The sequence below is a fragment of the Dermochelys coriacea genome, chromosome 3 (assembly GCF_009764565.3).
Source record: "Dermochelys coriacea isolate rDerCor1 chromosome 3, rDerCor1.pri.v4, whole genome shotgun sequence".
Classification (NCBI taxonomy): Eukaryota; Metazoa; Chordata; order Testudines; family Dermochelyidae; genus Dermochelys; species Dermochelys coriacea.
The window spans coordinates 36043982-36057871 of record NC_050070.1 but is presented as its reverse complement, the minus strand read 5'-3'; the positions used below and the strand labels follow the sequence as shown (position 1 = coordinate 36057871).

General features: G+C 38.9%; 1 protein-coding gene across 2 annotated transcripts in view; it reads left to right on the top strand.

Annotated features, from left to right (window-relative positions):
• The window catches only part of TRAPPC12 (trafficking protein particle complex subunit 12), a 105979-nt gene that overhangs the window by 28616 nt on the left and 63473 nt on the right, over positions 1 to 13890 (top strand). For both annotated transcript variants that reach the window (XM_038394567.2, XM_043510295.1), the window contains exons 4-5: positions 2880 to 2993; positions 10414 to 10552. In XM_038394567.2, the coding sequence (XP_038250495.2) occupies positions 2880 to 2993; positions 10414 to 10552 (253 nt within the window). The remainder of the gene's footprint in view (positions 1 to 2879; positions 2994 to 10413; positions 10553 to 13890) is intronic.

Genomic DNA, 13890 nt, shown 5'->3' with positions numbered 1-13890 from the left:
TTTTATTGGTTGCCCATAAAAAGAACCTTTCCCACTTGTGATCCTAACACTGAACAGCCTCTTCAGGAGATGGACATGATTACAATAAGACACAGTTCCAAATGTCAAAGGTTTTGCCCCAGAGCAACCAGTCTATTTCAGATGTGTCTCTTTTAGACTGCAGGGTAGGTCACGTCTAGGTGTTCCCTCCAATTCCTCTTATTTTCCTGAGGACTCTCCAAATTAAACAAGACAGGGTCAGAATTGTTTTGATTGCTCCAGTGTAGATGAGACAACAATGATTCTTGGATCTCCTGCAGCTATCACAAGACTATCTGTCTCTCCCTGAAGTTCCAGGCCCAGCAGATAGATTGGATTTGCCAGCTGGACCTAGATCTCTCCACTTGAAAGTATTGGCCTTAGGACTTTTACAGATCTAGACTATCCGGTGTTATGATGGCAAATGGGAAAGGTTCTTTTTATGGGCAACCAACCCAATTTCATAAACCCAATTTCAGCTCTTACTCACTCTCTGCTGAATTACTTACTTCATTTGAAATCCTTGGGACTCTCCATATCATTGGAAAAAGTACGTCTCTAGCCATCTCCTTTTATTATAGCTTAGTAAAGCAAACAACTGAATTCGGCCAGGATATAGTAAAACAATTCTTGAAGAGGTTAATAAATGTCTACCCAACAGAGAACCTGGATGTACATGGTACCTCAATCTAGTATTTAGTCAGCTCATGAAACCTTTCTTCAAATCTATGGGAGAATGAAACTGGGGACATCTTTCAGTTAAAACTTTTACTGTAGCTACTACATCTGCTAATGAACAAGCTGCAGGCACTCATGGCTAACACCACTCCCTTTTTGCAGTCACAAAGATAAAGTGGTCCTTTGTCCACATCTGATATTTCTCCCCAAGATTGTAACAGAATTCCATCTAAACCAGTCCATAAAATTGCCAGTATTTTTCTGTATTTCTCACACTCACTTGGGAAGTTAAGTTACACACTTCAGATGCTAAGAGAGCATTAATAAGCCTAAGGAATATAGGAAATCACCTAGACTGTCGCTTAGGGGAAAAGACGTAACTTCAAGAAATTTCCTCCCAATGCCATTGTAAGTTGGTTAGATTCTGTACTAATGTGTGTTTTAAACACATCGCTGTTCTTCTTCCAGAAGGGCATGGAGTATACTTGGCTAAAGTGAAGGTTATGTCTATGGTTTTCCTTAGACATTCCCATATTAGAAATCTGTAGAGTTACCACTTGTAAATCAGTTCATACTTTCACAAAACATTATTCCCTAGATCTGGCATCTAGATCAGATGCACAATTTGGTAAAGCAGTATTACAAACTCTATTTAACTCGACTTCCTTGTACCACTATCCAGGGAGGAGTACTGCTTACTAAACTCCAACAAGTGGGAATGGGTAAAGGTCACTTCAAGAAGAAATTAAGGTTACTTTGAGATTAGTTCTGTACACACTCACTCCCTTCCCACCTTCCCCGCTTGGAGTCCTAATTTCAGTTTGGACTTAAAGAGGTGCTAGAAGGAACTTAAGTGGTCATTGCACTATGCCCTCTCTTATAGCTCTGTCCTCTGAACATTCACAACAGCAAGGAGTGGGGCAGGAACAAAAAGAAGGCTTCAGTATGCACAGCTATTAGAAGTTTTCTCCAGTTCAAGATGCACCATCAGTGCACCCCAAGAATGTGAATGTGCACAGGTCATCCTAGAGAATACTGTTTACGGGTGAATCTTCATTTTTAAAATTTTGAAAGGTGTGTCTAATGCATTCAATCCAACTGCATTTTCTGCACCTTAACCTTCATCCCTGTCAGTATGGCAGCTTCCTATTCTGTTAATTATTATTTTTATTACATGTAAGAGATTTTATTTTGGAAAAAAATAGTGATTTACTCTTTCGTTATGAAGTGTAGTGTAATCTGTAGCAGGGCTATTAGACAGTACAATAATACATGATGATGTTGATTGATAATAATAATAATATACAGTAATCTTCATTAAAGCTTTTCTTCAAAACAGAAAAATTTTGACATTTGGAGAATATCAATAGTTGCTCCAGAGTCCGGGTTAAAGTCTCTGGAAATCTATTTGCTGTTTAATAGGCTTCAGTAGAGTACACAACAAGGTAGAAATTTAAATTTGCTAGCAAGTGCATAGTTATAAAGCATGATATGTGAGTGCAACATACTGAACTGAGCTGAGGTTGATTTTTTTTCTTTTGATTTTATCTATGAACATAAATATTTAAGTATCAGATGGTGTTTGCCCTTGAGAAAGATTAAATGTGAATTCAAATGTTTAAATAAAAAACAACCCTGCAATCTGTAATTTTAAATTTTACATTTATTCTCTTAAAAAACAAACTATTTTCTCCTCCCTCATTGTTAATTGTTACTAGACATCCTGTGTTCAGTTGGTGATTGAATGAACTTCACCAAAGATTTGATCCTCCACTATTGAAATCAATAGGAACAGCATCAGACCCTAAATGTGTTATAATATAGAGTACTTTGGGTAAAATGGATAGGATATGACTTGTTTTTATTCTACATTCTTTGAGATGGCGAAAAGTGTTGAGTATTGTGGACGGATTAGAAAAATATGATAGATGGCTTTAACTGGAAAACGCCTGTGATGTTTTTATACATTGTGTATACTTCTGTTTTAGTGATCTTAAGCTATATCTCATGCTCAACTTCACTTTTTGCCTAATTACATAGGTTCCTAATTACACTTTTTACTGGCCAGTTTTACCTACCTTGTCATTTTTACTAATGGCTAGATATAGTTGCTTCAGGCAAAATAAGCAGCTGTGCATTTTAGTATCTCATTTGTTGGTTGGTTACTTCATTCTTTTTCACAGAACAGCAAAAACTGGAGAGCAGCAGTTGACCTGTGTGGACGACTTCTGACTGCCCATGGTCAAGGCTATGGCAAAAATGGGCTACCTACTAATCATACAACAGATTCTTTGCAGGTATGGTCACATTACAATCATATGAGGTGGTTAAGGCCCCATTCCTGTAAAGGAATCCGCATGGGCAGACTCTTCAGTGTAGTCAGATCCCTTTGCTGGATCAGTATCTAAACTTGTACCCTACTGGTACACAAAATAGTTCTCTCATCTAGTTATATGAAAATAGATTTTACTTTAAATGACTGCTTAATATAAGTAAGTTGATTACACACATTTACATATAGCAATATAGCATACTTAATTTCTTTTGACCAATGTGAGTATCTCCAAAGGTTCATGCTGTTTGTTTCCTTCATAATCATTATAATTAGATTATGATGACTCTCTAAAATGGACAATCTATACAAATGTTAATCTGGTTATTTTAGATAATGTTGATACAGATGTTGTAAACATGTTTTGTGATCATGTTGACACAAGTTGCTAAACTTACCTTTTAAGAACCTTAAATCAGTAAAACTTCATGGAAGAATGACAGATATTCAGATTTATAAAATGTTACTGCCTGAAAACACATACCACTCTTCTTATTCTTTTCTGCTAGTAACTAGCAAGATCATGGAAGTTCATGAAAGTCAGAGCAATTTTTTAAAACTGCAGAAAAAAGGAAAAATGAACATATAAATTTATTGAATTATAGTTATCTGAAATTTCTGGTAAAATAACTTGAAAATTGTAATGAGGCTTAGAACCAGATTTGCAATATTGGCCTGTTGTGCTAATTGGACCTAGCCTAATTGTGATCTCAACTGTGAGAAGTGAGTAAAGATTATAAAGTGTCTCAATAACCTATAGCACCAAATGTTGGAAAAAAGGTGCAAAAAGGAGACAGACTGAATTAGTCCAAACAAAAAGACTTATTGATGTAACTCAGGTTTCAGAGTAGCAGCCGTGTTAGTCTGTATTCGCAAAAAGAAAAGGAGTACTTGTGGCACCTTAGAGACTAACAAATTTATTAGAGCATAAGCTTTCGTGAGCTACAGCTCACTTCATCGGATGCATTTGGTGGAAAAAACAGAGGAGAGATTTATATACACACACACACAGAGAACATGAAACAATGGGTTTATCATACACACTGTAAGGAGAGTGATCACATAAGATAAGCCATCACCAGCAGCAGGGGGGGAAGGAGGAAAACCTTTCATGGTGACAAGCAAGGTAGGCTAATTCCAGCAGTTAACAAGAATATCAGAGGAACAGTGGGGGGTGGGGTGGGAGGGAGAAATACCAGGGGGAAATAGTTTTACTTTGTGTAATGACTCATCCATTCCCAGTCTCTATTCAAGCCTAAGTTAATTGTATCCAGTTTGCAAATTAATTCCAATTCAGCAGTCTCTCGTTGGAGTCTGTTTTTGAAGCTTTTTTGTTGAAGTATAGCCACTCTTAGGTCTGTGATCGAGTGACCAGAGAGATTGAAGTGTTCTCCAACTGGTTTTTGAATGTTATAATTCTTGACGTCTGATTTGTGTCCATTCATTCTTTTACGTAGAGACTGTCCGGTTTGGCCAATGTACATGGCAGAGGGGCATTGCTGGCACATGATGGCATATCATGTGATTCACCTGCGCATCTACCAATGTGATATATGCCATCATGTGCCAGCAATGCCCCTCTGCCATGTACATTGGCCAAACCGGACAGTCTCTACGTAAAAGAATGAATGGACACAAATCAGACGTCAAGAATTATAACATTCAAAAACCAGTTGGAGAACACTTCAATCTCTCTGGTCACTCGATCACAGACCTAAGAGTGGCTATACTTCAACAAAAAAGCTTCAAAAACAGACTCCAACTGAATTGGAATTAATTTGCAAACTGGATACAATTAACTTAGGCTTGAATAGAGACTGGGAATGGATGAGTCATTAAACAAAGTAAAACTATTTCCCCATGGTATTTCTCCCCCCCACCCCACCCCCCACTGTTCCTCTGATATTCTTGTTAACCGCTGGAATTAGCCTACCTTGCTTGTCACCATGAAAGGTTTTCCTCCTTCCCCCCCCTGCTGCTGGTGATGGCTTATCTTAAGTGATCACTCTCCTTACAGTGTGTATGATAAACCCATTGTTTCATGTTCTCTGTGTGTGTGTATATAAATCTCTCCTCTGTTTTTTCCACTGAATGCATCCGATGAAGTGAGCTGTAGCTCACGAAAGCTTATGCTCTAATAAATTTGTTAGTCTCTAAGGTGCCACAAGTACTCCTTTTCTTGATGTAACTCAAGAACTGTGTTAAGATCATACCCGTAAAGAACTAAGTATGGAACCAGACATCAATGGACCCTAACGGATGCGTTGGAAGCTAGGCCTAATTGGTGGACAAAATAAAGAGGATGTGGGCTATTCCACCCATCGCTCCCTTTTGAAGTCCTTAAAGAAAGAGACTTTGGGAGAGAAATTGGCTACGGGAACAAGCTTCACCCTCATGGCTTCCATCCCCTCTGTCTCTTGGGACCTTGGGCCTTCGTCATCCTGATCTCTATGTGATCAGGCAGGTCTATGTGACTGGGGACTCTTTATTGAGAAGAATAGACAGGCCTGTAACTAGAGCTGATCCAGAGAATAGAAGAGTGTGCTGTCTTCCGGGTGCTAAGATACGGGATGTAGACCTGAGGTTGAAAAGGATCCTAAAGGGAGCGGGAAAGAATCCCCTAATTATCCTTCATGTGGGAACAAATGATACTGCTGGATTCTCGCTGGAAAGTATTAAGGGAGACTATGCTAGGCTGGGCAAGACGCTTAAGGAAATTGAGGTTCAGGTGACCTTTAGCGGGATCCTTCCTGTTCCTAGAGAAGGGCAACAAAGGTCTGACAAGATTATGACTGTCAATAGATGGCTTAGGCAGTGGTGCTATAAGGAGGGCTTTGGGATGTATGGCCACTGGGAGGCATTCACCGACAGAGGACAGTTCTCTCGGGATGGACTTCATCTGAGTAGGGAAGGAAATAGACTTCTAGGATCAAGGCTGGCACAACTGATAAAGAGAGCTTTAAACTAGGAATTAGGGGAAGATGGATAGGAGATGTTCAGGAAATCTCCACGCCAGATTTTAGCATTGAGAGGGAAGAAGACGAAGTAAGAAAGGATACAGCCGTGGGTAGGAGAATGTATATAAGGAGCGAGGGCGGTGTGGCTACTAGTCTAATAGGTTATACTGGCTGTAGAATGACTGTGCCTAATAGGGTACAAAATGTGAGCGAGGCCAAACAGCAAAAATTAAGATGTTTGTACACCAATGCGAGGAGCCTAGATAACAAAATGGAGGAACTAGAGCTACTGGTGCAGGAAGCGAAACCAGATATTCTAGGGATAACAGAAACATGGTGGAATAGTAGTCATGACTGGACTACATGTATTGAAGGGTATGTGCTGTTTAGGAAAGACAGAAACAAAGGTAAAGGGGGTGGAGTAGCATTGTATATCAATGATGAGGTAGAATGTAAAGAAATAAGAAGCGATACAATGGATAAGACAGAGTCCGTCTGGGCAAAAATTACATTGGGGAAGAAAACTAGTAAAGCCTCTCCTACGATAGTGCTTGGGGTGTGCTATAGACCTCCGGGATCTAATTTGGATATGGATAGAGCCCTTTTTAATGTCTTTAATAAAGTAAATACTAATGGAAACTGCGTGATCATGGGAGACTTTAACTTCCGAGATATAGACTGGAGGACCAGTGCTAGTAATAATAATAGGGCTCAGATTTTCCTAGATGCGATAGCTGATGGATTCCTTCATCAAGTAGTTGCTGAACCGACTAGAGGGGATGCCATTTTAGATTTAATTTTGGTGAGTAGCGAGGACCTCATAGAAGAAATGGTTGTAGGGGACAATCTTGGCTCAAGTGATCATGAGCTAATTCAGTTCAAACTAAATGGAAGGATTAACAAAAATAAATCTGCAACTAGGGTTTTTGATTTCAAAAGGGCTGACTTTCAAAAATTAAGGAAATTAGGCAAGTGGATTGGACTGAAGAACTTATGGATCTAAAGGTAGAGGAGGCCTGGGATTACTTTAAATCAAAGCTGCAGAAGCTATCGGAAGCCTGTATCCCAAGAAAGGGGAAAAAATTCATAGGAAGGAGTTGTAGACCAAGCTGGATGAGCAATCATCTTAGAGAGGTGATTAAGAAGAAGCAGAAAGCATACAGGGAGTGGAAGATGGGAGAGATCAGCAAGGAAAGCTACCTAATTGAGGTCAGAACATGTAGGGATAAAGTGAGACAGGCTAAAAATCGAGTAGAGTTGGACCTTGCAAAGGGAATTAAAACCAATAGTAAAAGGTTCTATAGCCATATAAATAAGAAGAAAACTAAGAAAGAAGAAGTGGGGCCGCTTAACACTGAGGATGGAGTGGAGGTTAAAGATAATCTAGGCATGGCCCAATATCTAAACAAATACTTTGCCTCAGTCTTTAATAAGGCTAAAGAGGATCTTAGGGATAATGGTAGCATGACAAATGGGAATGAGGATATGGAGGTAGATATTACCATATCTGAGGTAGAAGCAAAACTGAAACAGCTTAATGGGACTAAATCGGGGGGCCCAGATAATCTTCATCCAAGAATATTAAAGGAATTGGCACCTGAAATTGCAAGCCCATTAGCAAGAATTTTTAATGAATCTGTAAACTCAGGAGTAGTACCGACTGATTGGAGAATTGCTAATATAGTTCCTATTTTTAAGAAAGGAAAAAAAAGTGATCCGGGTAACTACAGGCCAGTTAGTTTGACATCTGTAGTATGCAAGGTCCTGGAAAAAATTTTGAAGGAGAAATTAGTTAAGGACATTGAAGTCAATGGTAAATGGGACAAAATACAACATGGTTTTACAAAAGGTAGATCGTGCCAAACCAACCTAATCTCCTTTTTTGAAAAAGTAACAGATTTTTTAGATAAAGGAAATGCAGTGGATCTAATTTACCTAGATTTCAGTAAGGCATTTGATACCGTGCCACATGGGGAATTATTAGTTAAATTGGAGAAGATGGGGATCAATTGAACATCAAAAGGTGGATAAGGAATTGGTTAAAGGGGAGACTGCAACGGGTCCTACTGAAAGGCGAACTGTCAGGTTGGAGGGAGGTTACCAGTCGAGTTCCTCAGGGATCGGTTTTGGGACCAATCTTATTTAATCTTTTTATTACTGACCTTGGCACAAAAAGCGGGAGTGTGGTAATAAAGTTTGCAGATGATACAAAGCTGGGAGGTATTGCCAAATCGGAGAAGGATCGGGATATTATACAGGAGGATCTGGATGACCTTGTAAACTGGACTAATAGTAATAGGATGAAATTTAATAGTGAGAAGTGTAAGGTTATGCATTAGGGATTAATAATAAGAATTTTAGTTATAAGTTGGGGACGCATCAATTAGAAGTAACGGAAGAGGAGAAGGACCTTGGAGTATTGGTTGATCATAGGATGACTATGAGCTGCCAATGTGATATGGCTGTGAAAAAAGCTAATGCGGTTTTGGGATGCATCAGGAGAGGCATTTCCAGTAGGGATAAGGAGGTTTTAGTACCGTTATACAAGGCACTGGTGAGACCTCACCTAGAATACTGTGTGCAGTTCTGGTCTCCCATGTTTAAAAAGGATGAATTCAAACTGGAGCAGGTACAGAGAAGGGCTACTAGGATGATCCGAGGAATGGAAAACTTGTCTTATGAAAGGAGACTTAAGGAGCTTGGCTTGTTTAGCCTAACTAAAAGAAGGTTGAGGGGAGATATGATTGCCCTCTATAAATATATCAGAGGGATAAATACAGGAGAGGGAGAGGAATTATTTCAGCTCAGCACCAATGTGGACACAAGAACAAATGGGTATGAACTGGCCACCAGGAAGTTTAGACTTGAAATCAGACGAAGGTTTTTAACCATCAGAGGAGTGAAGTTTTGGAATAGCCTTCCAAGGGAAGCAGTGGGGGCAAAAGATCTATCTGGTTTTAAGATTCTACTCGATAAGTTTATGGAGGAGATGGTATGATGGGATAATGGGATTTTGGTAAGTAATGGAACTTTAAATATTCAGGGTAAATAGGCCAAATCCCCTGAGATGGGATATTAGATGGATGGGATCTGAGTTACCCAGGAAAGAATTTTCTGTAGTATCTGGCGGGTGAATCTTGCCCATATGCTCAGGGTTTAGCTGATTTCCTTCCCGACCCCAAATATGGCATTTTCCTCCAGGGCAGATTGGAGAGGCCCTGGAGGTTTTTCGCCTTCCTCTGTAGCATGGGGCATGGTTGACTTGAGGGAGGCTTCTCTGCTCCTTGAAGTCTTTGAACCATGATTTAAGGACTTCAATAGCTCAGACATGGGTGAGGTTTTTCATAGGAGTGGGTGGGTGAGATTCTGTGGCCTGCGCTGTGCAGGAGGTCGGACTAGAGGATCAGAATGGTCCCTTCTGACCTTAGTATCTATGAATCTCAAGAGGTGTCTCAACTAGACCGGGCCAGAGAGAGGGTAGCAAGTGGAGGGTAGCAGTGGAGGTTCAGAATTCCCCCAGGAGTAAAGCAGGAAAGAGCAGTCTCTCTCCTCCACTTGCTACCTGCTTTCCCTAGGTGCCTGGCTAGACTGGATGTAAACTGCCTTGTGGATATTACCACAGTAGCAAACACATTTGAAATACAGGTACATAGTCAGTATTCATAACTTCAGATATTAACATGATACATGCATGCAAACTGAACAATCATACTCAGCAAACCATAAATTTTCCATCAACACCTTGTATGACATATTTTGTACAAGATTTGTTATAATTACATGACAGTGGTAGCAACAATGATCTACATAATCATATTTTAATCGTATAATGTCACAACCAGAACGACAGTTGTTACCATCTTTAATACCATCTAAGATATGCTCAGACAAGAAGGATGGGGTTTTTTTTTTCCTAAGACTTCAGCTAAAGGCAGAGGGAACAAAGATGTTGTTAAAATGAAAGCCTTACTTAATATTTTACATTTCAGATGCTTTAATTGTTTTTCCATCTAAATTGTATGTCCGCCATGGTACTGAACAGGCTGAGATCTCCGTATACCAAACCCCAAGCTTTGTTTAAAATTTTTAAGTGTTGGACGATTTTTAGGGCTGTTTGGGGTTCTTTGGGCCCCTTTATTCCATCTAACTTAATGATACAGATCTCTCTAGAAACTTCCACTGAAGGGTCCAATACATCACAACTGATCAAAATATCATTTTCCTGGGTTCTACTCTTTTTTGTTAACTTTTCTCCAAACTGCTACATGACAAGCATATATGTTTTACTCATGCAGATCTGAGATTAGTTTTTTGACTGTTTAATTTACTAGATCTGAAATGATTAAAACACTGAGAGTAATTTTTAAGTTTGATTTACAATAGAAGCCAATAACTGATCTGGGATTTTCATACCTGTTGCAATTTTAGCTATGGTTTGTGAGACTAGCACTGCTGGTGAAGTTGAATCTTTTCCAAAATGCAGAAGCGGAATTTGAGCCATTTGGAAACCTGGATCAACCTGATCTGTACTATGAATATTATCTTCATGTATACCCAGGACGCAAAGGTAAGGCACTTGGTTTATACTATACTTTTATCTCCGCTGTGAACAATCTCCTCCTCATCATAAAGTACACAGATTTCAAATAAGGAACCCAAACTATCATCCGTTTTTTAAATGGAGTGAACTTCTAGCTGCTGTTTAGAAGAAAATCATTAACGGTTATGCTAATGCATTTCTTATAATATAAAGAAAGGATAACGAGCTTTTAATATTGTAGGCAGGCAGAGTTCTGTGTATAATCCAATACAGTAATATAACATCTGTTCCAGAGACGCATGGTTTTAGTTGGTATTTTACCCTTAATTTATTGATCACATTTTATATACAGTTTTTATCTAATGCACTTAGAATTAAAAAAAAATAAAGAAATAAAAATTAAGGTGGTAGTATATGTTTCTGGTGGGGAAGTGGGCAGATGTGCATTGACAAAATCACACAGAATGAGGGAAAAAAGGATTCCTGGATTAAAATAAATTATGTCTTTTGCCATCCTTCCTAAACTCATTCAATGTGCTATGAACAGGCTAACTTTGCAGGAGTTTGCGTAAACATTTTAAGAGTTGAGTAGAGGAATAGGTAGTGAAGAAAGATTAAAAGGTAGCAAAAAAAAAAAAAAGCAACTTAGACACTTTTGCTGGGGTGTTGTTTTAAGCAGGTTACAAGCAGTTAAATACATAGTGATGTATTAACTATAGTATTGGTATTATAATTTTAAAATAGAATACAACCATCTGGATAAAAGGGAAGTATAATACCAATTACAATATGTAAAAAATGATAACCTGCTTCTCATACTGTACTACTTGTACCTTTTTGTTCAGAGTATTCCAAACCTTTTCTTAAATCAAAGCTGTTTGTAACTGATTAAAAAATGTTAGTTACTATAAGAAAAAGGGGTAAAATTAAACTAAACTAATATGAGAATTAGAAATTTTTTTCATGAAAAAATACTAATCAAATGTGATATTGACCCCCTATTTAGTAATTAAAACTAAACGGATATTAATAGATTCATAGATACTAAGGTCAGAAGGGACCATTCTGATCCTCTAGTCCGACCTCCTGCACAGCGCAGGCCACAGAATCTCACCCACCCACTCCTATGAAAAACCTCACCCATGTCTGAGCTATTGAAGTCCTTAAATCATGGTTCAAAGACTTCAAGGAGCAGAGAAGCCTCCCTCAAGTCAACCATGCCCCATGCTACAGAGGAAGGCGAAAAACCTCCAGGGCCTCTCCAATCTGCCCTGGAGGAAAATTCCTTCCTGACCCCAAATATGGCAATCAGCTAAACCCTGAGCATATGGGCAAGATTCACCAGCCAGATACTACAGAAAATTCTTTCCTGGGTAACTCAGATCCCATCCATCTAATATCCCATCTCAGGAGATTTGGCCTATTTACCCTGAACATTTAAAGTTCCATTACTTACCAAAATCCCATTATCCCATCATACCATCTCCGCCATAAACTTATCGAGTAGAATCTTAAAACCAGATAGATCTTTTGCCCCCACTGCTTCCCTTGGAAGGCTATTCCAAAACTTCACTCCTCTGATGGTTAAAAACCTTCGTCTGACTTCAAGTCTAAACTTCCTGGTGGCCAGTTCATACCCATTTGTTCTTGTGTCCACATTGGTGCTGAGCTGAAATAATTCCTCTCCCTCTCCTGTATTTATCCCTCTGATATATTTATAGAGGGCAATCATATCTCCCCTCAACCTTCTTTTAGTTAGGCTAAACAAGCCAAGCTCCTTAAGTCTCCTTTCATAAGACAAGTTTTCCATTCCTCGGATCATCCTAGTAGCCCTTCTCTGTACCTGCTCCAGTTTGAATTCATCCTTTTTAAACATGGGAGACCAGAACTGCACACAGTATTCTAGGTGAGGTCTCACCAGTGCCTTGTATAACGGTACTAAAACCTCCTTATCCCTACTGGAAATGCCTCTCCTGATGCATCCCAAAACCGCATTAGCTTTTTTCACAGCCATATCACATTGGCAGCTCATAGTCATCCTATGATCAACCAATACTCCAAGGTCCTTCTCCTCTTCCGTTAGTTCTAATTGATGCGTCCCCAACTTATAACTAAAATTCTTGTTATTAATCCCTAAATGCATAACCTTACACTTCTCACTATTAAATTTCATCCTATTAGTATTACTCCAGTTTACAAGGTCATCCAGATCCTCCTGTATAATATCCCGATCCTTCTCTGAATTGGCAATACCTCCCAGCTTTGTATCATCTGCAAACTTTATTACCACACTCCCGCTTTTTGTGCCAAGGTCAGTAATAAAAAGATTAAATAAGATTGGTCCCAAAACCGATCCCTGAGGAACTCGACTGGTAACCTCCCTCCAACCTGACAGTTCGCCTTTCAGTAGGACCTGTTGCAGTCTCCCCTTTAACCAATTCCTTATCCACCTTTTGATGTTCATATTGATCCCCATCTTCTCCAATTTAACTAATAAGTCCCCATGTGGCACGGTATCAAATGCCTTACTGAAATCTAGGTAAATTAGATCCACTGCATTTCCTTTATCTAAAAAATCTGTTACTTTTTCAAAAAAGGAGATTAGGTTGGTTTGGCACGATCTACCTTTTGTAAAACCATGTTGTATTTTGTCCCATTTACCATTGACTTCAATGTCCTTAACTAATTTCTCCTTCAAAATTTTTTCCAGGACCTTGCATACTACAGATGTCAAACTAACTGGCCTGTAGTTACCCGGATCACTTTTTTTTCCTTTCTTAAAAATAGGAACTATATTAGCAATTCTCCAATCAGTCGGTACTACTTCTGAGTTTACAGATTCATTAAAAATTCTTGCTAATGGGCTTGCAATTTCAGGTGCCAATTCCTTTAATATTCTTGGATGAAGATTATCTGGGCCCCCCGATTTAGTCCCATTAAGCTGTTTCAGTTTTGCTTCTACCTCAGATATGGTAATATCTACCTCTATATCCTCATTCCCATGGAATAATAGGATTAATATTAATAATAACCTAATAATAGGTTCACCCCAGGTCTTTAGGCAAATCCTGCTGCTGCATGAAAAGATATTGCTAATATTTTAAGAGATCTCTGTCCTCCTGTTTATGCTGTCTCATTGAGAAGGTTCTATAAATTTCAAGTATCATTGTTGAAGTTCAAAACGTGAACTTTTACTAACTATATGTGGGCGCTTTTCACCGTTTTAAACTTCAATAACACCACAGCATTGGTGCTAGATGATCCCCAGGTTTCTCATAGTTGTTCTTTATTTGAACAAAAAATTATTGTCCAGTGGTTCATAAGCAATAGAATAGTAAAAGAGAGATTTTTATGTTCCACTTGAA